At 44.2% G+C, this 23,059-nt stretch overlaps 3 protein-coding genes across 3 annotated transcripts; all 3 read right to left on the bottom strand.

Annotated features, from left to right (window-relative positions):
• Positions 1–2,202: 2,202 nt before the first annotated feature.
• On the bottom strand, positions 2,203–3,141 carry LOC136653946 (olfactory receptor 4Q3-like). The gene has a single exon (XM_066630811.1). It carries the CDS (start codon positions 3,139–3,141, stop codon positions 2,203–2,205), a length of 939 nt encoding a protein of 312 aa, XP_066486908.1.
• Positions 3,142–8,119: 4,978 nt separating this feature from the next.
• On the bottom strand, positions 8,120–14,449 carry LOC136653945 (olfactory receptor 4Q3-like). Its single transcript, XM_066630810.1, has 3 exons — positions 14,304–14,449; positions 10,048–10,148; positions 8,120–9,072 (listed from the first exon to the last, which is right to left on the bottom strand). The coding sequence occupies exons 1-3, from the start codon at positions 14,447–14,449 to the stop codon at positions 8,120–8,122; spliced, it is 1,200 nt and encodes a 399-aa protein (XP_066486907.1).
• Positions 14,450–19,823: 5,374 nt separating this feature from the next.
• On the bottom strand, positions 19,824–20,762 carry LOC136653944 (olfactory receptor 4Q3-like). Its single transcript, XM_066630809.1, has one exon. It carries the CDS (start codon positions 20,760–20,762, stop codon positions 19,824–19,826), a length of 939 nt encoding a protein of 312 aa, XP_066486906.1.
• Positions 20,763–23,059: the final 2,297 nt, after the last annotated feature.

The raw sequence follows: 23,059 nt of genomic DNA, 5'->3' as shown, positions 1-23,059 counted from the left end.
CCTAATAAAAATACTTCTATTTCCGCTTCCTTTGTCTGTTCTAACCTGACCTTGTACTGTTACAAAAGAATGCCTGGTACTACTCTCTGTTGCCAAGCCAAGAATGTTATAATTGGTGTGGTAACCTGCACATCTGTTAATTTTGCCTGATTTACGCCGGTTTTCTGGATCCTCCCGTACAGACTTGGAGCTTCAAGTCTTCTTTATCTATGAACTGTCTAGGAGAAAACTTTTGATTTAAGGCCGCACTCTGCTTGAACCCAGCTACCCTACTGCCAGCATTTACAGATCCTATTGATCATGACTGCCATCATGCGGTTGGCAATTTGGTTTTTCTCTGCTTTGTAAGAATCTTATCAGACATCTCTTTGTTATTGTGAATTTGAATATTTTTGTTTATATCCTACTGAGCTATTTAAATCCAGATTCAAAGGCCCACTTGCATTAAGGCCAGCCTTTCCTTCACTGACACTGCTGCATCAAAGACGTGAAACAGCAAGTAGTGGAGGGAGCTTAGGTGAGAGGTCAAACAGTTGTCCTCATGCTGAGAACAGTTGCATTGGGCCAGCATGGGCTCCAGCAAGTCTCTGGAGGCCCAGAGGCTCATTGGAGACTGGGGGCTCCCCGAGGGCCTGATTGGGAGCCCCTGAGGGCCACAAGTGGCCCCCAGGCTGGGGGTTGGGCACCCCTGCTCTAGAGCATAACAACCACTCTTCCACTGTTTTCCTAGTAGCTGAGATTCTTAGGAATCCTAAATTGGAAGAGGGTTATGTTGTCCAAGTGGTGATGAACAGTAGACCTGACCAGCATCTCCAGAGTTATTCTTATTACAAATATTTATATACAATCAACAAAAGGAAGCTCACAAAGCACATTATAGAGCAAATTTCTTCCATACCCCAAAAAGCCTCACAACCTTAAAAAATACAGAACTCCAGTGAACAGCCACTAGAAGAGATAATATGCTGGAGTGAATAGGGATAGTTTCTCTCTCCCTGCTAAATACCAGAATGCATTGCTTAACGGATACCTTCTCCAAACCCCGTCATTAAGCAATTTCGTGGTTATGCAAAAAATGTTCCTTTGTGTTGGTGTTGTTGTCAATAGGAGATCCCAGAGGCCTCTTCCAGGTCAGGCAGGGCCACCCTGTGCCTCTGAATTTCCCAAAGTAGCATTCGGAAGCTACTTTTTTTCAGAAGCAAACAGGTAATAGTTTTCCCAAAAACCAAAACTAGCTTCTAGAGGCTTCTGCTGGTCATTCCAAGGCCCGTGGAGGCCCATAGAGGCCCGATGCAACCCTGAAGAGGCTTCTGGGGACTCCTAATAACACATCAGCACCACCTACACAAAGGCAAGGAGTTTTCAACTATTGTACCAATGACAGGTTGTTATATATGCAGTCCGTTGGTCGAAACATCTCTAAGCGATGCACACCTGTATAAGAGATGTGCAATTTCAAAAGATGCCTCTTTCCCAGTTATTGTGGAGCAGTTTGTGGAGTGACTGTGGAGCAGTTGGGAAAAATAAAGGAGGAGTAGAGCAGTCAGGAAAAGCGCCCTCTAGAGTAGATTCCTAGAGTAATATATAACACCTGGACAGGCTGCTATTAATAAAAAATATACAGGAGGAGAGGCTGGTTATCTTTCCATGAGATATACTTTACTCACTGTTTCATAGTTGTATATACATCTTTGGTGTGGTCAGAAGTTCTTACTATTAAGGAACAGAGAACCCTCGAGCTGCCCTTTTTGCTTGGAAGTGTGAAGAGATATCTGCCATGGTGGGACAGTGCCCTCAGGCAGCACATCCCCTTTCTTCAATGGTGTGGAACGAAGGAAAGAGTGTGCAAGAGAAAAGAGCAGGAAGGGAACAGAATCAAAGACCACAACTCCTGCAAGAGTCACAGAGGGAAGGTAGATGGTCTCAGGTGACAGAACATTACAATGCCTTCTAGAGTCCCTGCAGGCAGCGTTGCCTCCAAAATCCCAACAAGTCTTCAGTAATGATCTCTGTTTTTAGGATCCTGGAACACTATTCTAGATTCAGGATCCCATGATTCCTAGATTTGTAGCAGTGTGAAAGAACAAAGGGCAAGATTCATTACATCCACAGTAACATGCCCTAATATATAGCATCCGTTACTGCAATCTGGTTTATTAGGACTCCTACAAGGATTTGGCAGGAAAAGGAATTGCCACACATCTACTCCTTCTGAGGCAGTAGGAAAAGTTCACATTTGTTTTTCAACTTCCACATGGCTCCCTTCATTTCTTTGTTCCTCAGACTATAGATGAGGGGATTGAGGGCAGGGGTGACCACAACATACAACATGCCAGCCATCTTGTCCACCTGGGAGGTGGAGGAGGGCTTCATATACACAAATAAAATTGGACCATAGAAGAGGAAGACAACCATCAGGTGGGAGCCACAGGTGAATAGACCCTTCCTACCACCCTTCCGAAAACGGCCACAGAGGGTGACCAAGACGGTGGCATATGAAACTAGCAAGGTCAGAAGGTTGGTTAGAATGATCATACTGTCACTGAAAACATAGAGGATCTCACTCACATAGATGTCTGCACAGGCCAGCTTTTTTAACTGTGTGATGTCACAGAAGAAATTGTCCAGGACATTCGGTCCACAGAATGGTAGCTGGACTGTGACCACTGTCTGGAAGATGCCATGAATGAGGCCTCCAAGCCAGCAAAGTATGAGCAGTCTGAGGCAACACTGCCTGTCCATGATGGCTGTGTACCTCAGTGGGTTGCAGATGGCCACATAGCGATCATAGGCCATCACACTGAGCAGGAAAACTTCTACACCTGCAAAGAAGTGGACAGTAAATATCTGAACCATGCAGCCTCCATAAGAAATTGTATGGCCACTAATCAGTAGATCAGTAAGTAGTTTTGGGGCAGCGATGGAACCCAAAGATATGTCAAGGATGGACAGACTGGCGAGGAAGAAATACATGGGACATTGAAAGAGCTTGGGCTCAGTCCACACAGTCACCATGATCAGCAAATTGCCCACAAGGACAGTGGTGTAGCAGGTCAAGACCAGAGGGAAAACTAACAGTTGGGCAAACTGGAAGTTGGAAAAGCCCAGGAAGACAAACTCTGTAACAGTGGATCCATTCATCTTGATGGTTGTTTCTAGTGGGAGAAACAAATGGGATATTGTTAAACCTCCAGATCATTTCATTTCCCCTACCATCCTACATTCCTCACCTAGAACCAAGAATACAGTAGAACTTTTTTTTTTTTAGTCTTGCTCTTATTTTTCTGAGATGGAACTGCTGGCTCCTCTTTTTGTCCAGTATACAAAGAACTATTTCAGTCTCAATATTCTGGACACTTTGCCTTCTCTGAACAATCTGTTAGCAAAAAACTGTGCAAATCAGGCAGTTTGACCAAGTTTGTATCTTTTTAGTAGATTTCCAGTTGGGGGAATTTGCTTTGAATAGATTTACAGTCCAATCCCATGTAAATCTATTGTTGAAGGAGTGTGTGTTATGCTGGCATTGCTGGCAAGATACAGGCAGAAGTGCTTTCATTCTGCCAAAATCACTGGTAGGCCACTATTCACTGGCAAGAGGTACTGTGGTGGTGTAAGAGGTATGTAGGTAGTGGTGAGGGAAGGTGGAGGGAGGTACAGGGCAGGGAAGGGCTGGATGAGGACTGGCACAGGGATGGCGAAGTATCAAGGGTGGGAAGGGACCGATACCAAGGAGGCTTTGGATTAGAAATTCACCTGCAGAATACAGCATGTGCCCCATTCACAGGACTGCATGAGCTAAATTACATCAGACTAGACTGGATTATGTAGCTGGCACAGATCAGAGAAGCCCCATAGGGCTGGCTGATGATTTACTTTCATCAGGATACATTTCATTGTCTTTTCTAATGTTTATTTTGTAATAAAGAATAGAGATTGGTAGCTGCGGAGGAAAGAAATTTACTCTGCCATGATAACATTCCTACTGCTGTTTTTCCATCTGAAAATGAAAGGTTTGATTTTTCAAACTGGTTTATTAACAGATTAAGGGCCCAATCCTATCTCCAGCGATGCTGCCGGCGCAATGGCACCAAAATGGCCACTGCTGTATCCAGTGGCCCTACTGGGGCTTCAGGAGGTCTCCTTGGGAGAAGGGGACTCACTTCCTCTTCCCCCAAGGAAAGCCCCAGGTCCTGCAATGAGGCTTCTTAGGTCTGCACCGGCTATTTTGCTAGCCTCTCCCTCCTGCTGCCCCAGAAGGCCTCCCACCACCCAAATGCCCATACCACCTCCTGTAGCTCTTACCTTGCTTCAGGCATTGTCTGTTGGGCACCAATGCTTCCTCCTCAGAGGGTGCGGTAAACATGCTTTACGGCACATTTATGACATCCAGTACCGGTGCTGAGCGCCATCACTGAAGGGTCATAAGATTGGGTCCTAATTCATTTTATAAAGGTTCAAAGTTATATTTAAATATGACTCCCAAGTGTTGCTGAACTTTACAGCTAGATATCATACAGCGTTCTTTGTCCAACAGAATTCAATTTCCTTCTTATTAACAATCCAATTTTGCTTCTCCTTTCCAACAGGTACCCACAAGCAAAAAGAAAAAGGATTTTTCTTTAATGAGTACACCTCAATTTAGAGCACAGCTTCATGAAAGATACTGAAAAAGTTGTTCAAACTAAGTGGTGATGAAGTTGGAAATATCATTGAAGACTGGAGAAAAGTATAGACTTTCACATAGCTTTTTTTTTTTTAATATGCCATCAAGCTAGACTTAAAAATTTTATGGTGAAATCAACACAAGAGGTGGAAGAACATACTCCTCTGATAAGAGTTTCTAGAATAAGGAACATCTATTTTCCCTATTTTCCCTGTTCTGTGGTAAATATTGTATTGCACATTGTAATTAGAAATAAATACTTGCTGTACCTCTGTATCATGGACTTGTCAAGCTGCCCGAGGGGACTGTTATCAGCTATGGTAGCATTCATCTTTTGCAGAGATTCTCACTCTTGTTGCAGTTCACATTGAAAAGGGATCTGGAGCAAGCACCTTCTGTGGCAGCAATCAATTCTTCATTGCCAGGTAATCCTGCATCTGCCAAAGTTTGGAGATTTTTGAAGAAGGCTCAGAAAGGATGGAGAAAGGAGGTGGAAGAAATCCAGGTGAGCAAAATGATGGTGGCGGAGATGGAAGATGGAGTGGTAAAGAATGGTATTCTCATTTGACCATGAGACAATTGGATCTTGAATGAGAATAGGTTTCTCCATGTGACTATGCAAGTGGAAAATTAAAGTGAGAGTAGTCATTCACCTCTCTCCCATATCTTTTATCTCATCTGGAATTTAAGAGGACACAATTCTTCAAGTTTCCCTTTATCTCATCCTTCTGGAATTTGAGGTCTTTGTCAGCAAAGTCGTCAGCATCCTGGATAGCTGCAACTGCTCTTCAGTCCCAAAGGGGTTCATTATAAATGAAAAGGATTTTGCAGTTCTTTTACACAACAGAACTTTAAAGAGCTCAGGTCTTTAGAGGGTTTCTGTGCTTTTTCCTTGATCATTTCCCCTTGCAAGAAAAGCCTTCATTCACCCAAGATGATGAAGTTCCTTCATTTAATTTGTACCCCATCCATACAGCAGCCCAGGAAGGCTGAGAGATAGTAAGTTAATCACACACATCACTCTCTCCCATTGACAGCAGTGAGTTCAAAAGGGCTTGACTTGACTAGATGAATCATGGGTCTCACATGTAAACTGATGAAGACAGACCCAAGGGTGCTGCCCCCTAGTTTTACATGTGAGTGATGCCATTTAACAGTACTTGTGTTTGCAGAAAAAGATCAGCCACAACATGAGATCTGACAGTAGTGACGGTTCCAACATGCAGATTGTCAACCTGTCATGGCTGGCTCAAGTATTTAAAGGCTCTCTTGTAGGCAACCATTGGCCAGTCCCCTGAATGCATGCATGGGAGGACACACCCTCTGAGACAGGAACCCAGAGGCAACTGGGTGTCTTTCTGAGGTCAACTAGGCAGACTTCAAGTTTGTTATGAGGCATTTGAGGTGGTCACCTCAGGTGACAGGCAGGTGACAGGCAGAAGGTGCTGCCACTGCCAAACGCTAGGTCATTTCCACCCCTTCTCATATGTAATATGGATGAAAGAGTGAATGGATTGGAAGAGGAAGTGGAGGACAGAAGTATGCTGGTCTAGAATGTCTCCTGGAGACAATCTAGCCCTGTCCTCTCCTCCTCCTTCTCCATCACTAATGCATTATCATTTGTGCTTTCAAATTCAGAATTTGGAAAAGCTCTGGCAGTAGTTTCAGCTCTTTAGACTTGTTTATGTGTCAGTGAAAAAGGGATAGTGGTAACATTTGGCTCCCAACCTCATATAATGGAAGATCTTGGGCCACGTTGCTCAACTCCATGTCTCCAAAACCCAATTCTAGAAGAATGCCAAAAACCCCATTACTTTCCCATAGTGTCCAACAGGTATATGAAATTTGACTTCCAACTGAGTTTGCTCTCTGCAGCTTTGAACAATTTCCTCTCTGGAGTACTCATTAGTGCCATTTTGGTCTTTTGCTGTACTGAATTATAGATCCTGGGTATATTGTCAAGACTAGGACTGAGGCACTTGCAAGTGTTCATTGTAAGAGGCATCTAGTGTGTTCCATGAAAACTTTGCTGGAGAACCTGTGTAGGCCCACTTGGACTTGTACCTACAAAAGGGCTGGTGTGGATCCAAGTAGCCTCATTTGGGCCATGACACAGCACAGCATGTAAGTAAAAAATTCTGGTTGCCTCTGGAGGTCTTTCTGAAGCCCGTAGAAGCCCTTTCTGTGGGTTTCAGAATGGCCATTGAGGGAGGGAGGGAGGGAGGGAGGGAGGGAGGGAGGGAGGGAGGGAGGGAGAAAGAAAGAAAGAAAGAAAGAAAGAAAGAAAGAAAGAAAGAAAGAAAGAAAGAAAGAAAGAAAGAAAGAAAGAAAGAAGTGACGCTCTTATGTCTTTTCAGGCATTTTGAGGTCCAAGGAAGCCCTCCCCAAGAGTCAGAAAAGGCATAAAAACATTATTTTGGCAAACCAGAAGTAGTTTTTTTGGGCCAGACATGTGTTGTCTCTGAGGGATTCAGAAAGACTTCTGAGGATTTAAAGAGCTGAGACCACAGATTAACTTATCCACAGTTTTCAGTATTTGTAGGGGATCCGAGAACAAATCTCCCACGGATACCCAGGCCCCACCTGTATATCATCTGAGTGAACATAAGAACATAAGAACAGCCCCACTGGATCAGGCCATAGGCCCATCTAGTCCAGCTTCCTGTATCTCACAGCAGCCCACCAAATGTCCCAGGGAGGAGCACACCAGATAACAAGAGACCTCATCCTGGTGCCCTCCCTTGCATTGGCATTCTGACATAGCCCATTTCTAAAATCAGGAGGTTGCGCATACACATCATGGCTTGTAACCCATAATGGATTTTTCTTCCAGAAACTTGTCCAATCCCCTTTTAAAGGCGTCCAGGCCAGTCACCATCACCACATCCTGTGGCAAGGAGTTCCACAGACCAGTGGAACTCTCAGTGGAACTCTCAGTTCCTCTGAGAGTGGTCAGGGGTTCCTACTACTTTGGAACAGAGAACCCTAGAGCTGTCCTCTTTCTGTGGAAGTCTGAAGGGATATCTGCCACTGTGGGGACTGAACCCTAAGGCGCTATACCCTCTTTCTTTGATGGTGTGAAAAGATGAAGAGTGTGAGAAAAGGGCAGGAAAGAAATAGAATTAAGGACCACAACTCCTGCAAGTGTCACAGGGGGCAGGGCAGGTAGATGGAATTCGGTGACTGGACATTACAGTGCTCTCCAGAGTCCTGCAGGCAGCATTGCAACCAAAATCCCAACAGTTATCCATAATATTCTCTGTTTTTAGGATTCTGGTACACAGTTCTAGATTCAGAATGTCACACTTCCTCAATTTGTAAAAGTGTGAGAGAATGTAGGACAAGATACATTACCTCCCCAGTAACATGCCCTAATACATAACATCCATTTCTACATTCTGGCTCATTAGGACTCATAGAACAATTGATTTGGCTGGAAAAGGAATTGCCACACATCTACTCCTTTGAAAGCAGAAGGAAATGTGCACATTTGTTTTTCAACTTCTTCATGGCATCCTTCACCTCTTTGTTCCTCAGAGTATAGATGAGGGGATTGAGAGCAGGTGTGACCACCACATACAATATGCTGGCCACCTTGTCCACCTGCGAGGTGGAGGATGGTTTTATATACACAAGTATAATAGGACCATAGAAGAGGAAGACTACCATCAGGTGGGAGCCACAGGTGGAGAGACCTTTCCTACCACCCTTCCCAAAACGGCCACAGAGGGTGGCCAGGATGGTCACATATGAAAACAACAAGGTCAGAAGGTTGGGTAGAATGATCAAACTGTCACTGAAGATATAGAGGATCTCACTCACATAGATGTCTTCACAGGCCAGCTTTTTTAACTGGGTGATGTCACAGAAGAAACCATCCAGCACATTTGGTCCACAGAGCGGTAGCTGGGCAGTGAGTACCGTCTGGAAGATGCCATGAATGAGGCCACCTATCCAGCAAAGTAGGAGGAAACCAAGACACTGCTGCCGGTCCATGATGGTTGCATACCTCAGTGGGTGGCAGATGGCCACATAGCGATCATAGGCCATCACACTGAGGATGAATGTTTCTACACCTCCAAGGAGATGGACAGCAAACACCTGAGTTAGGCAGCCTTCATAAGAAATGGTACTGCCATTTTTCAGTAGATCAGTCAGTAATTTAGGGGCAGCCACTGAGCCAAAAGATACGTCAAGGAGGGATAGATTAGCAAGGAAGAAATACATGGGGCACTGAAACAGTTTGGGATCAGATCGAACAGTCACCATGATTAGCAAGTTGCCAAAAAGGACAGTGGTGTAGCAGGTCAAAACCAGAGGTAAAAGTAACAGCTGGGCAAACTGGGAGCCAGAAAAGCCCAGGAGGACAAACTCTGCAATGGTGGATCCATTCATCTTGATGGCTGGTTCTAGTGGAGAAAAACAAACAGGGCACTGTTTATTCTCTAAGTCCTGCTCATCTTCCCTACCATTCCTCCCCTGGAACTATGAACAGAATGAAAAAGTCTTGCTCTCATTTTGATAGATGGAATTGCTGGCTTCCAGTGGTGTAGTTAATGATTGTGTACCCCAGTGCAGAGTGATGTCCCAGAAGTGATGTCACAACAGAAAGTGACATCACACCCAGGCTTTAAAAAAAGTGAAAATCGGGGGAAAACCCGCCTCCTCCCCCAGGAGCTTGCCACCCATTTGCCCTGCTGCCTCCCCCGGCCAGTGACATAGCTGAGGTATTTACCTCTTTGCCCAGTTAGCAGGGGTAACTTTATTATGATACATGGAAATAACTGACTCATATTAACACCTTATTTGTTCCATGGTCTATCATAATAACATCTCATTGGCTTTCAGAACAATCAGTCTCATAGATCAGTTTTGAGGTAAAGAAATCAACTTTTTGTTCCTTAAAGCAGTTGTGTTTTCAGTTTCTGGTTAATTGGCCATAACTTTTGATAGAATACAGATATTCCAGTGGTGTTTGTTTCATTACTTTCTGCATTAAAATACCTCTCCAATGATATATAACATGATGGTATTATTCATACATGCCAAGGTTTTTCACAATTTTGGCCACTAGTGTCAAGCTCAGTTTACTGCCCCCCAAAGTTTGATGCCCAGTGCAACCGCTACCCCCTACACCCCCTTAGCTATCCCACTGCTGGATCCTGTCTCTGTACTGCATACAAAGAACTATTTTCTCTCTCTGAAAAATCTGTTTGCAAAAAGCTGTGCAAATCAGGCAGATAAATGGGGTTTGCATCTTGTTAGCCGATTTCCAATTGGGGGAGTTCGCTTAGACTGAGAGCCCGATCCTGTGGTCTGCACCACGCCTCTGTGGCATGGACCACAGTTGCAAATGTGCCTTAAGGCACATTTGCAGGGCTTACTGCTGGGGTCCCACCGGAGCTGGCTCAGCTCCAGCTGGTGCTGAAGCAGCGCATGGTGGGCGCCCGGGTTCTGCAGATCAGCAGTCTCTGTGACCACCGGGCTGCGGAACGGGAGTTGGAGGCATGGTCAGGGGCGTGGGGGAGGCATTCGGGGGAGGGGGGAGGTGTGGCCGGGGGCATGGGGGAGGCGTGTCGGGGTGCGGGGGAGAGGTGGGTCAGCGGAGCTGAGCTTCGCAGGATCCAGGGCGCTCAGGCAGGGCTGCTTGCCCTACAAGAGCAACTTCACTTTAGCGGCGTCCAAACAGTCACCGCTAAAGTGAGTAGCCCCATTGTGGGGCTGCTTCCCTTACTCATGGGAAGGGGTCAAATGTCCCCTTCTCCCAAGGAGCCTCCCGTGGTAGCGCGGGAGGCGCTGGATCTGGCGGGAGCCCTCCATGGAGCCACCGGGTCCCGCAGCTCCAGGCAGCTCAGGAGTTAAGCCCAATCCCATGTAAATCCTTTTTTGGAGGAGTGTGTGTTATGCTGGTGGACCCAGCAAGATACTGGCAGAAGTGCCTTGATTCTGTCACAGGCCATCATCCACCAGCACAAGGTAAGGTTGTGTGGTGGGGGGGGGGGAGGCGAAAGGAAGTATAGGGCAGGGAGGGGCAGGAACAGGGTGGGGCCTGTGGCAAGTATCACAGAGCAGTGGTTCTCAAACGTTTAGCACTGGGACCCACTTTTTAGAATGAGAATCTGTCAGGACCCACCAGAAGTGATGTCGTGACTGGAAATGACATCATCAAGCAGGAAGAGTGTTAACATTCCTAAGCTGCAATCCTACCCACACTTACCCAGGAATAAGTCCCATTTACTATCATAGCTAAAAGCATATACATAGTAGCCTATTAAAAGTACAGATCTGTAACATTTCTCCAAAATGTTACATACTATGTCACATAGTCATATACTATGGTAGTATCATACTATGGCAGTCACATACTATGGTAGTATCAAGTCTAATATATTAAAAATAAAATATTGAAATGAATGGGGACCCTCCTGAAATTGGCTTGCAACCCACCTAGTAGGTCCTGACCCACAGTCTGAGAAACATTCACAGAGGGCTCCGATTTAAAACTCACCTGCAGGATTCAACACATACTCCATTCTTAGGGCTGCATCCACTCCTGGGAAGTTACATTGGACTCAGCTGTAAAGGTATCTGGGTAGGTCTACTACTATTACAGGGTGTAGTAGCCATTCTCTCTTCCTGTGGACACTAGGATTGACATAGCTCCTCATATTTCACTTGATATATCCTCATATCCTCAGGGCCTTGAGGACTAGAAACTATTTGGTTCTTAGTTTTGTAAATAATGCTTATATTTTCATACTTCTATTCTCATTTCTGTGCCCATGACAGAGTACAGTTTTCACACAGACTAGCAAGGACCTTCTACAATAACTGGCATAGCAGTTATAGCTGAGGACAGGACATAGTTTGGTAGCAGGGCTGGACAATTCTGGCTACAGGGCCATTGTGATAGGGTAGCCAGAGTTTTGTGCAGTGGTTGAGGAGACAGAAGTTCAAACCCTTACTCTGTCACAGATATTTCTGAGTGTCCACGAATAGTCACTCTGTCTCACTCCAACCTACCTCAAAGGAGTGTTGTGAGGAACCAGGGTGACTGGACATCCTCTTTTTCCAGGACCTGTCCTCTTTTTTAGCCTCATGTCCTGGCAAAGAACTTAAATGTCCTCCTTTCCCCTGTGAGCAGGCAGCACATAGCCTTCTTGTAATTAATACATTATATGCAATATAGGTTTAACATTTAATAATAAACAATATAGTGTTTAAATTAATCACATGAGATCAATACACAAGTGGTTTTAGCTTTCATTTTGTCATGTCCTACATTTTTCTTGGATGTCATTTTGGGGTACCTGGTCCTAGTCCTGGACATCTGGTCACCTTGTGAGGAACAAAGGGAGAACAATTTGTACTGCCCTGAGCTCCTTGGAGGAAGAATGGCCTATAAATAGAGACTGGCTTTTTTCTTTTTCTTTTTTTGTCCTGTGCTAATGGATTAAAAACACATAACAGTACTTTTTGCACTTCCCAGTTTTGCTTAAAAAATCTGCAAAATCTGTGAAGAATATAAAACCACTCTCTAACAATTCTGCATATTCTCTAACACCTCTACATGCATGTGTCTGCATCCACTGACACTATACCACCTATATCACCTGCCTAGTTCACTATTAAATGATTATAGTTTATATTTATAATTTATAAAAATGCACCCTGGGAATAAAAGCACATAACACAGCTTTATGCACTTCTAACTTTGAAAAACACAGAAAAAAAACAAAATCTGCAAAAAAAAAAAGAACTGTTTTCACCAACCTCTGCATATAAATGACAAGATATGTTGACACATCCCACTGTTCTGATCAATGTATCCCACTGTTCTGATCAATCTCAAAATAAAGATTTAGACAATGTCCTTTCTATAACTATTAGAGGGTCCATCCCTTGTAAACTATGTCTTTATTTCTGCATAAGAAAGGGAGGCAGTCCAGTCCACTATAACTCCCCTCAACACCTGCTGCATCCTGTAGTAGAGTTTTGGCTTCTGGAGGCCTTCTCCACCCGGCCACAGGCTCTAGTGCTGCCTGTACCCTGCAATTTAGTGCACAATGTCATGACATTTTATGACAGAATGGTTAAAAGAGGAGGGTGACAAAGTTGGAAAGCATATTGATGGCTAGAGAAAAGTATATAATTTCACAAACGTACATAGGATTGTTAATATATGCCTCAAAACTAGACAGTGATGCAATAAGTCAAGACCACAGTTAAAAGGACCACTTTGACAGTATGGGAGGAGGTATCCAGGAGACAAATACTGCAGTGACTGAGGCATTCATCCTGGTGACTTGTACTAGTAGGAGAAAAAGTTTGGATCCTGTTAACCCTCCTGAGCAATTCAGCTGCTAGATCCCATTCCCCTTGTGGAATGCTTAATAAAATCAATAAGATTTTGCTCCATGTTTTCAAGATTAAACTCCAGGTTCCAGCCTCGTGTTGCAACAAAAGAAAAATTGCAGACCAATATTCAGGACTCTATGTTCTCTCTGTGACTAATCTCTCTCTCTCTCTCTCTCTCTCTCTCTCTCTCTCTCTCTCTCTCTCTTTTAAAGTGCAAATCAGGGAGAGTAATGGTGATTCCCAATTGGATGAGTTTGCTTTGGCTTTCCTGAAGGAGTCTGGGACTTTCCTGAAGGAGTGCAGTGTGTATACTCTCTTCCTGCTGGAGAGTATGATTGAGTTGGGGTTGCTGAGATTTCACTTGCCATCCCGTACTCTTCATCAGAACTAGCAACCTTCCACAATAACTGGCCTCCAGAGCAAGGGATGAGTAGCCAGTGTGTTGTACAGAGATTAGGGAGACCCAGGTTCAACTTCTGATTCAGTAATGGAAATTGCTGGGTGATCTTGGCCAGTCACTCTGTCTCACTCCTACCTCTGAGGATGGTTGTGAGGAAAAAAGAGGAACATTTGAAGTGCCTTAAGCTCCTTGAAGGATGGGAAACAGATGAAATAATATTGTTCACAAAACTGTTGTGATCAGTACATTAGGCAGCTACAGGCATTCTGCAAACACTTTTACCTTTTCCCATTCTGGGAGTTCTGAAGGTAGATAAAAAAAAATATGGATTCAGGCATTGTCCCAAGAGACAATTATTCAATTCAGGGAAGAATCTTTCCTTATAACTTAATTTTATTTCAGTAAAAGAGAGTCTGACACTGTTCAACATGCTTTAATTCAATAACTGTGGGAATTATTTGCTTTCCATGGAATAATAATTTTACACTCAGGCATAACAGATTCTTCTCACATCAGACAAATCTCAAAGACTGCATCACAGACTTTTCTTTTGATCAGAATATGTTTCATTAAAAGTCTATGCTAATGTTTATCATGATAGTACTGAACTGCAATTGGCAACTGCTGAAAAAATGTAGTTTAAGTGCAAATTTAAACTGCAGCTGCAGTTCCTACACTCCCTGGGCATCCACTGCCATCTCCTAGGGAGAAGGGGACTGTTGTCCAATTCCCCCAAGTAAGAGAAGTAGCCCTGCAATGGGGTTACTCGATTCTGCAGCAGTTCTGGAGCTGGCGCAGATTCGGAGAGTCTCGTGTTGGGCTGCAAGTCCCGTGTTGGGCAACACCTTCTGCCTGCCCTCTTCCTGCCCTCCCCCAACTCACCCTGCCCCAGAACCTCCCCAGCCTCCCCTCTCCGCCATCTGGCAATCCGGGCGACCACCAGGTGATGCAATGTAGGCCCAGTGCCCACTCTGGATTTGCACGGGGCTAGCTTGGGCACTGGTGCTGCAGTAAGGGCTTCCAAACATGCCTTAAGGCACATTTGCAACAGTGTGCACCAGCAAGAAGCCTGCACACAGGGCTCAGGATCAGGCCTTCAGCAGCTAGATCTTGTTCCCCTCCTGGAATGTTTAATAAAATCAAACATACTTAATAAAATCAACACCTTTTTGCTCCAATTTTTCATGATTAAACTCCAGGCTTCGGTCTCATATTACTACAACAAAGGAAAAATTGCTGGCCAATATTCAGGTCTCTTTGTCAATAATCTGTTTTGTTTTGTTTTTTAAATGTGCAAATCAGGGAGATTAATGGAGATTCCCAATTGGGGGAGTTTTCTGGCTAGGCTGAAGAAGTCTAGGAGAGTCGCTGCAGGGTGCAGAGGCCATTCTCTCTTCCTGCTGGAGAGCATGATTGAGTTGAACCCTTTTTCAGCAATGGCAATTGCTGGGTGACCTTGGCTAGTCACTCTGTGTCCAGCCTACCCAAGAGGATTTTTGTGAGGGGAAAAAAAGGGGAACATGTGAAGTGCCTTGGGATCCTTGAAGGATGGGAAATAGATGAAATTATATCATGTGCAATATTGCTGCAATCAGTACATCAGGAAGTTTCAAGCATTCCACAAACATTTCTACCTCTTTCCATTCTGGGAGTTCTGAAGGCTGATATGAAATATAGTTTCAGGCACTGTCCCAAGAGACAATTATTCAATTCAAGGAAGTGTCTATCCACTTTATTTATTTATTCTTATTTCAGTCTTAAGAGAGTCTGGCTCTGTTCAACTAGTTTCAGTTCAATAACTGTACCAAATTTGCTGGCCATGGAATAATAATTTTATACTCAGACATAATTGACTCGTCTCACATCATACAGAACTAAAAGACTGCATCAGAGACTTTTCCTTTTGAACAGGATGCATTCCTTTTATTTCATTAAAAGCCTTTGCTGATGCTGATCTTGGTGGTACTGAACTACAATTGGCAACTGTTGAAGAAATGTAGTTTAAGTCGTGGTAAAATTGCTACTGCTGTTATTCCACCTGAAAATGAAAAGTTTAATTTTTCCCATTGGTATATTAGCTGACTAATGTGTTTTATAAAGGTTCATAATTATATTTATATATGCCCTCCAGTGTATTTCTGAATTAATAAATTAGATTCATATAGCATTCTCTGTCCAACTAAATTCAATTTCTTTCTTATTAACAATCACATTTGTTTCTCTGAACCTACTCACACCCCCAAACAAAAACAAATGTACTTTTATTTGATTTGCACCCTGCAATGCAGAGTGCAGCTTCATGAAAGACATTGAAAAAGTGTTGAAGAAGAAGGGAGAAATATTGATGACTGGTGAAAAGTACAGACTTTCACAAGCTGAAATTTTTTGTGAGAATATGCATGCAAGCTAGAAGTTGCAAAAAAAATATGATTAAATTAACAGAAAAAGTAGGAGATTATACTCATCTGAACATTTGGGGGAATTTCTAGAATAAGGAACATTGATTTCCCCAGAAAGTGAATTAACAGGAAATCTGTTTAATGTTCTAGTTTAATTCCATCCAACTCTATTCTATGGTTTTATTGTAAATTGTAATTATAAATAAAATTAATACCTGCAGTATCTCTGTATCATGGAAGTGTCAAGCTGCCTGTTGTCATATACGTTAGAATCCACCTTTTGCAGAGATTCTCACTCACATTGCAATTCACAATAAAAGGAGATCTGGGAACAAGTGCCTTCTGTCTCAGCAATCAGTTCTTCATTGCATCCTCCAAAGTTTGGATTTTTCAAGAAGGCTCAGAAAGAATGAACAAAGGAGGTGGAAGAAATTCAGGAGAGCAAAAGACTGGAGATGGAAATGGAAGATGGAGTGGTCCAGCGTGATGTTGTAATGAAACTGAGAGAATTGGATCTTCAGTGAAAATGCTCCATGCAAGTAAGCTAGTGGAGAATTAGAGTGAGAATAGTCATTCTTCGATAGCTTTCACCTCATCTGGAATTTAAGAGGACATAATGCTTTCAAGATTTCCTTGACATAAACCTGATACTTGAGGTTCTTGGATTTGTCCCTCTGTATTCAAAGCCTGTGATGTTCTCTTAAAAACGACAAAGACGTCAGCATCCTGGACAGTGTCAACTGCTCTTCAGTCCCACATGGGTTAATTATAAGTTCTTGTGCACAGCAGAACTTTACTCAGAACTTTAGTGGGTTTATGCGCTGTTTCCAAGATCTTTTTCCCCTTGGAGAGCCTACGTTCATCCAAGCTGATGCAGTTCATTCACTTAATTTGAACCTCAGATCTTTAGAGGGCTTCTATGCTTTTTCCCAGATCCTTTTCCCTTGCAGGAGCCTACTTACACCCTTCTTTTTATTTCTACCCCACCCATCTTCAGTGTGGCAAACATGATTTCCTTTCCTTTTTATCTTTACAATAGTCCAAGAAGGCTGAGGGATTACAAGCTAATCATGCTCATCACTCTCTCATTGAGAGCAGTGGGTTTGAAAGGGCTTGACTTCCCTGGATGAATCCTGGGTCTCACAGATAAACAGATGATGACAGACCTAAGAGTGCTGCCTCCCCCCCAGTTTAACATGTGACATGTGCCATTCAGCAATACTTCCATCTGCAGAACATGACAGGCCAGTGCGTGAGAACTGGCAGCAGTGATGGCTCCAACATGCAGAGGGGCAGCCAGTCATGGCTGGCTCAAGTATTCAAGGGCTCTCTTGCAAGCAATCATTGGCCAGTTTCCTGAATGCCTGCATGGGAGGACATGCACTATGAGACAGGAACCCAGAGGCGTCTGGGAATGACACATTGTGAGGACTAAGCAGTCATGCTGAGGTCAACGAGAAAACTTCAAGTTAGTTATGAGGCAGATTGAAATCATGTGAAAGACTGGCAAGGTGCTCTGCCACTGCCCACCACTGGCCACTCCTTCTCACTCCTGGATGAGAGAGTGGCAGCCCTATCCTAACCTGGCTGGAACAGGAAGGCTGGTAGGACTGTGCTTTATCTGACGCAGGGTTGGGGCTGGCTGTGACTCAGCCCAGAGCAAGGGGATTTATTCCCCTTGCCCTGGGTAATGTGGCAGCAGCACCAATGGGGCTAATAGGATCTGCGCCACCTAAAGAAGTGGTGCAGGTCCGAGCAGCCTGGCACTGTGGAGAGTGGGTTTAGGATTCAGCCAGGGAGTGAGGTTAGGAGCCAGCCTAAGTGCTGGACCCTGGCTCCACCCCCTGCCTGGCGCTGGGCCACCCACAAGCCCACCCTCCCCCCACCCCGGAGTACACATCTGTACGCCGGCCCAAATGACTTCGAAGGAGGTGCAAATGTACCTTAGGGGACACAACTGGGCTGGTTTAAGGACTGACGCTGGCCCAGCAAAATCTTCGGATTGTGCTCTGAATGAATTGGAAGAGGAAGCGGAGGACAGAAGAGCTGTGGTCAAGAATGTCTCCTGTCCTCTCCTCCTCCTCCTCCTTCTGCATTCTCATTTGTGCTTTCAAATTCACAATTTGGAGGAAAACAGCAGAACTGTAAGCTCTGGCAGCAACGTCAGCTCTTTGAACTTGCTTATGTGTCAAGGAAGAAGCACTGGTGGTAACTTTTGGCTCCCAACCTCATTTAATGGAAGATCTTGGGCCACCTCGCTCAGTTCCGTATGTCTCCAAAACCCAATTCTAGAAGAACGCAAAATCCCCATTCCTTCCCCAAGCTCTCCAACAGGTCTAAGAGATTTAACTTTTCATTGAGTTTTTTCTCAGCAGCAATGGCCTCTCTCCTCCATGTAGTACTCACTAGTGCCACTCTGGTCTTTTGCTGTATTGAATTATAGATCCTGAGCACATTGTCAAGACTATGATTGATGCACTTGCATGTGTTCAATATAAGAGGCATTAAGTGTGTTCCATGATGGAGTTGGATTTGATAGAGAAACTGTGTGGGTCCACATTTTGTTGGACTTGTACCAACAAAAGGGCTGGTGTGGATCCAAGTAGGCCCATTTTCAACCCTGATACAGTACGGTAGTTAAGTAAAAAATTCTTTTACCTACCTCTCTGCTGCATCATGGCCCCATCATGCCAAACATATACTAGCTAGAAACTTGCAGACGGCATTTGCAATTTCCTTAGGGCAGAGGTTTGATGAGGCTCGGTTGGAAGTGGAAGGAGGACACACATTGCTGGATCAAATAAAAAATCCACTTAGTTCAGGACTCATTGTCCACTAGTAGTCAACTGGGAAATCCTTCCAGACAGTTGACAAGTGAGGCTGTAAAGCAAAACAGCCACTCTTCCACTGTCTTCCTAGTAGCTGGGATTCTGAGGAATCCTGAATTGGAAGAGGGTTCTGTTGTCCAAGTGGTGATGAATGGTAGACCTGACCTGTATCTCCAGAGTTATTCTTATTATTATTTATATGTGATCAGCAAAGAGATGCTCACAAAGCAGTTTCTGTATAAAATATATACTTGAGCAGAGGCTGGTTACCATTCCGTAAGAAATACTTTACTCACGGTTTTATAGTTGTATATACATCTTTTGTGTAGTCAGAGGTTCTTACTATGGAACAGAGAACCCTAGAGCTGTCCTCATTGTGTGGAAGCGTGATGGGAGATCTACCATTGCGGGGACAGAGCCCTCAGGCAGCACATCCCCTTTCTTCAATGGTGTGGAAGGAAGAAAAGAGTGTAAGAGAGAAATTAGCAGGGAGGAAATAGAATCAAAGATCATAACTCCTGCAAGTGTCACTGCAGGCAGGTAGATGGTCTCCGCTGGTGACTGGGCATTATGAGGCCCTCCAAAGTCCTGCAGGTAGCATTGCAACCAAAATTCCAACACCACTATCCACAATGTTCTCTGTTTTTAGGATCCTGGCACGCAGTTCTATAGGCAGGATGCCATGCTTCCTCGATTTGTAGCAGTGAGAGAGGAAGTAGGGCAAGATTAATTAGGGGTGTTAACACAAGGCCTGTGGGCCGGCTACAGCCTTCAGAAGCTCTTTATGTGGCCCTCGGGTTATCCCAGTTCAACTATCAGCTGCTTGCAGCTGCTGAACGGAGTTGCCATTGTTGAAAGGACAGCTAGCATGATAATTGGTCTCTCCCATATTGTGAAAACATGAGCAAGATTTGGGTATTTCTTTTCTGACTTTTGCAACTAATGAGCTCTAAGTGAGAAAAAGTGCTTATTTCTGGTCATGACCTGTTTAATGATATCACTTCCTACTCAATGACATCCCTTCTGGCCTACAGTAGGCATCATGAATGCTATTTGGTCCACTATATGAAACTAGTTTGACACCCCTGCCCTAATACATAATATCCATTTTTCCATTCTGGCTCATTAGGACTCATGCACCAATTGATTTGGCAGGAAAAGGAATTGCCACACATCTACTCCTTCTGAGGCAGAAGGAAACGTGCACATTTGTTTTTCAACTTCTTCATGGCTTCCTTTACCTCTTTGTTCCTCAGAGTATAGATGAGGGGATTGAGAGCAGGTGTGACCACTGCATACAATATGCTGGCCACTTTGTTCACTTGGGAGGTGGAGGAGGGTTTAATATACACAACTATAATAGGGCCATAGAAGAGGGAGACCACCATCAGGTGGGAGCCACAGGTGGAGAGGCCCTTCTTACCACCCTTCTTAAAATGGTTACAGATACTGGCCAGGATGGTCACGTATGAAAACAGCAAGATCAGAAAGTTGGGAAGAATTATCAAACTGTCACTGAAAATATAGAGCATCTCACTTACATAGATGTCTGCACAGGCCAGCTTTTTTAACTGGGTGATGTCACAGAAGAAACCATCCAGCACATTCGGTCCACAGAGTGGTAGCTTGGTGGTGACCACTGTCTGGTAGATGCCGTGTATGAGGCCTCCTAACCAGCAAAGTAGGAGGAGACTGAGGCAGCGCTGCCGGTCCATGATGATTGTGTACCTCAGTGGGTGGCAGATGGCCACATAGCGATCATAGGCCATCACACTGAGGATGAATGTTTCTACACCTACAAGGAGATGGCCAGTAAATACCTGGGCTATACAGGCTCCATAAGAAATGGTACTGCCATTGTTCAGTAGATCGGTCAGTAGTTTTGGGGCAGCCACTGAACCAAAAGATATATCAAGGAGGGATAGATTGGCAAGAAAGAAATACATGGGGCATTGAAACAGTTTGGGATCAGATCGAACAGTCACCATGATTAACAAGTTGCCCACAAGGATGGTGGTGTAGCAAGTGAAGACTAGAGGTAAAATGAACAGCTGGGCAAACTGGGAGCCAGAAAAGCCCAGGAGGACAAACTCTGTAATGGTGGATCCATTCATCTTGATGGCTGGTTCTGGTGGGAGAAACAAATGAGATAGGGTTTATCCTCCAGGTCCTTCTCATCTCTCCCTAGGTCCACTCCTACCATTGCATGTAACATGACTTCAAGTAACAAGGCTGGATAGCTCTAGGGCATTGATCCAGGGCATTGTGATAGAGTAGCCAGAGTATTGTGCACAGGTTGAGGAGACAGAAGTTCAAACCATTATCCCTTATTCAGCCATGGATATTTCTGGGTGGCCACGGCCACTCACTCTTTCCCTCTCCAAACCGCTTCCAAGGACAGTTGTGAGGAAGAAAGGGGATCATTGTGTGCTGCCCTGAGCTCCTTGGAGGGCCTATAAAGAGGAGTGGGTCTTTTTCTGTGATAGCACATAACATCACTCCTCATTTTTGTAAAAAAAATAAGACATCTACATAATCTGCTATGATGATGATGATGATGATGATGATGATGATGATGATTTACCAGCTGATAAATGTTGCGGTTTTTATGTGTACACATACAATTATTATCAGCTGTGTTGTCATTTTGATGTTAATAATAATAATAATAATAATGAACACAAAATTATTGTCATCTAACACCCCTACATGCATGTAGCTGCATCTGCTGACACTGCACCACCTATATCACCTGCCTAGTTCACTTTAAAAACATTTATAATTTATACGTATAATTTATTACAATGTACCCTTGAAATAAAAACACATAACATCTCTTTACGCGCCTCTAACTTTGGAAAACCCAGAAAACAGTGAGGTCCATGGCGGGGGGGAGGGGAGTTTTCACCCACCTCTACGTATAAATGACAAGATATGATAACACATACCCCTGATCCGATGACTGTATTAGGTAACTTCATGTGTTCCACACAGATTTGCATCTCGTCTTGTTACTGCAGTTCTGAAGGGAGAAAAAAAAAATACATACTGAGACAGTTTCCTCTGTTGAATCTGTTTAAACCAGAGAGGGTTCATCCCCATAACCCATTTTTGCCCTGAGAAATTCACAGCCCAATCCTGAGTTGCTCGGAGTGCAGGGCTGCCGCGGCGCCAAAATGGCTGCAGCTTCCTACACTCCCTGGGCAGCCACTGCTATCTCCTTGGGAGAAGGGGACTTTTGTCCAATTCCCCGAAGTAAGAGAAGTAGCCCTGCAATGGGGTTACTCGATTCTGCGGCAGTTCTGGAGCTGGCGCAGATTCGGAGAGTCTCGTGTTGGGCCGCAAGTCCCGTGTTGGGCAACACTCTCTGCCATCTGGCGATCCAGGCGACCACCAGGTGATGCAATGTAGGCCCAGTGCCCACTCTGGATTTGCCCGGGGCTAGTCTGGGCACTGGTGCTGCAGTAAGGGCGTGCAAACATGCCTTAAGGCATGTTTGCAAGAAGGCTACACACAGGGCTCAGGATCAGGCCCTCAGCAGCTAGATCTTGTTCCCCTCCTAGAATGTTTAATAAAATAAAACATACTTAATAAAATCAACACCTTTTTGCTCCAATTTTTCATGATCAAACTCCAGGCTTCGGTCTCATGTTACTACAACAAAGGAAAAATTGCTGGCCAATATTCAGGACTCTCTGTTCTCTCTGTCAGTAATCTGTTTTGTTTTGTTTTTTAAATGTGCAAATCAGGGAGATTAATGGAGATTCCCAATTGGGGGAGTTTTCTGTCTAGCCTGAAGAAGTCTGGGAGAGTCGCTGCAGGGTGCAGAGGCCATTCTCTCTTCCTGCTGGAGAGCATGATTGAGTTGGGGCTGCTGAGATGTCGTTCATCTGGACCTTCATCTGAACCAGCAACCATGTGGTGTTTGGTCCAGAGTAACTGGGTTCAAGAGCAAATTATGAGTGTTGTGCAGAGATCGGGGAGACCCAGGTTCAAACCCTTTTTCAGCAATGGCAATTGCTGGGTGACCTTGGCTAGTCACTCCGTCTCCAACCTACCCAAGAGGATTTTTGTGAGGGGAAAAAATGGGGAACATGTGAAGTGCCTTGGGATCCTTGAAGGATGGGAAATAGATGAAATTATATCATATTGCTGCAATCAGTACATCAGGAAGCTTCGAGCATTCCACAAACATTTCTACCTCTTCCCATTCTGGGAGTTCTGAAGGTTGATATGAAATATGGATTCAGGCACTGTCCCAAGAGACAATTATTCAATTCAAGGAAGTGTCTTTCCACTTTATTTATTTATTTTTATTTCAGTCTAAAAGAGTACGGCTCTGTTCAACTAGTTTCTGTTGAATAACTGTACCAATTATTTGCTGGCCATGGAATAATAATTTTATACTCAG

Source organism: Tiliqua scincoides, chromosome 5 (genome assembly GCF_035046505.1).
Source record: "Tiliqua scincoides isolate rTilSci1 chromosome 5, rTilSci1.hap2, whole genome shotgun sequence".
In the NCBI taxonomy this organism is placed as follows: Eukaryota; Metazoa; Chordata; class Lepidosauria; order Squamata; family Scincidae; genus Tiliqua; species Tiliqua scincoides.
The sequence above is the reverse complement of the archived record's forward strand: the minus strand, read 5'-3'. Positions and strand labels throughout refer to the sequence as shown.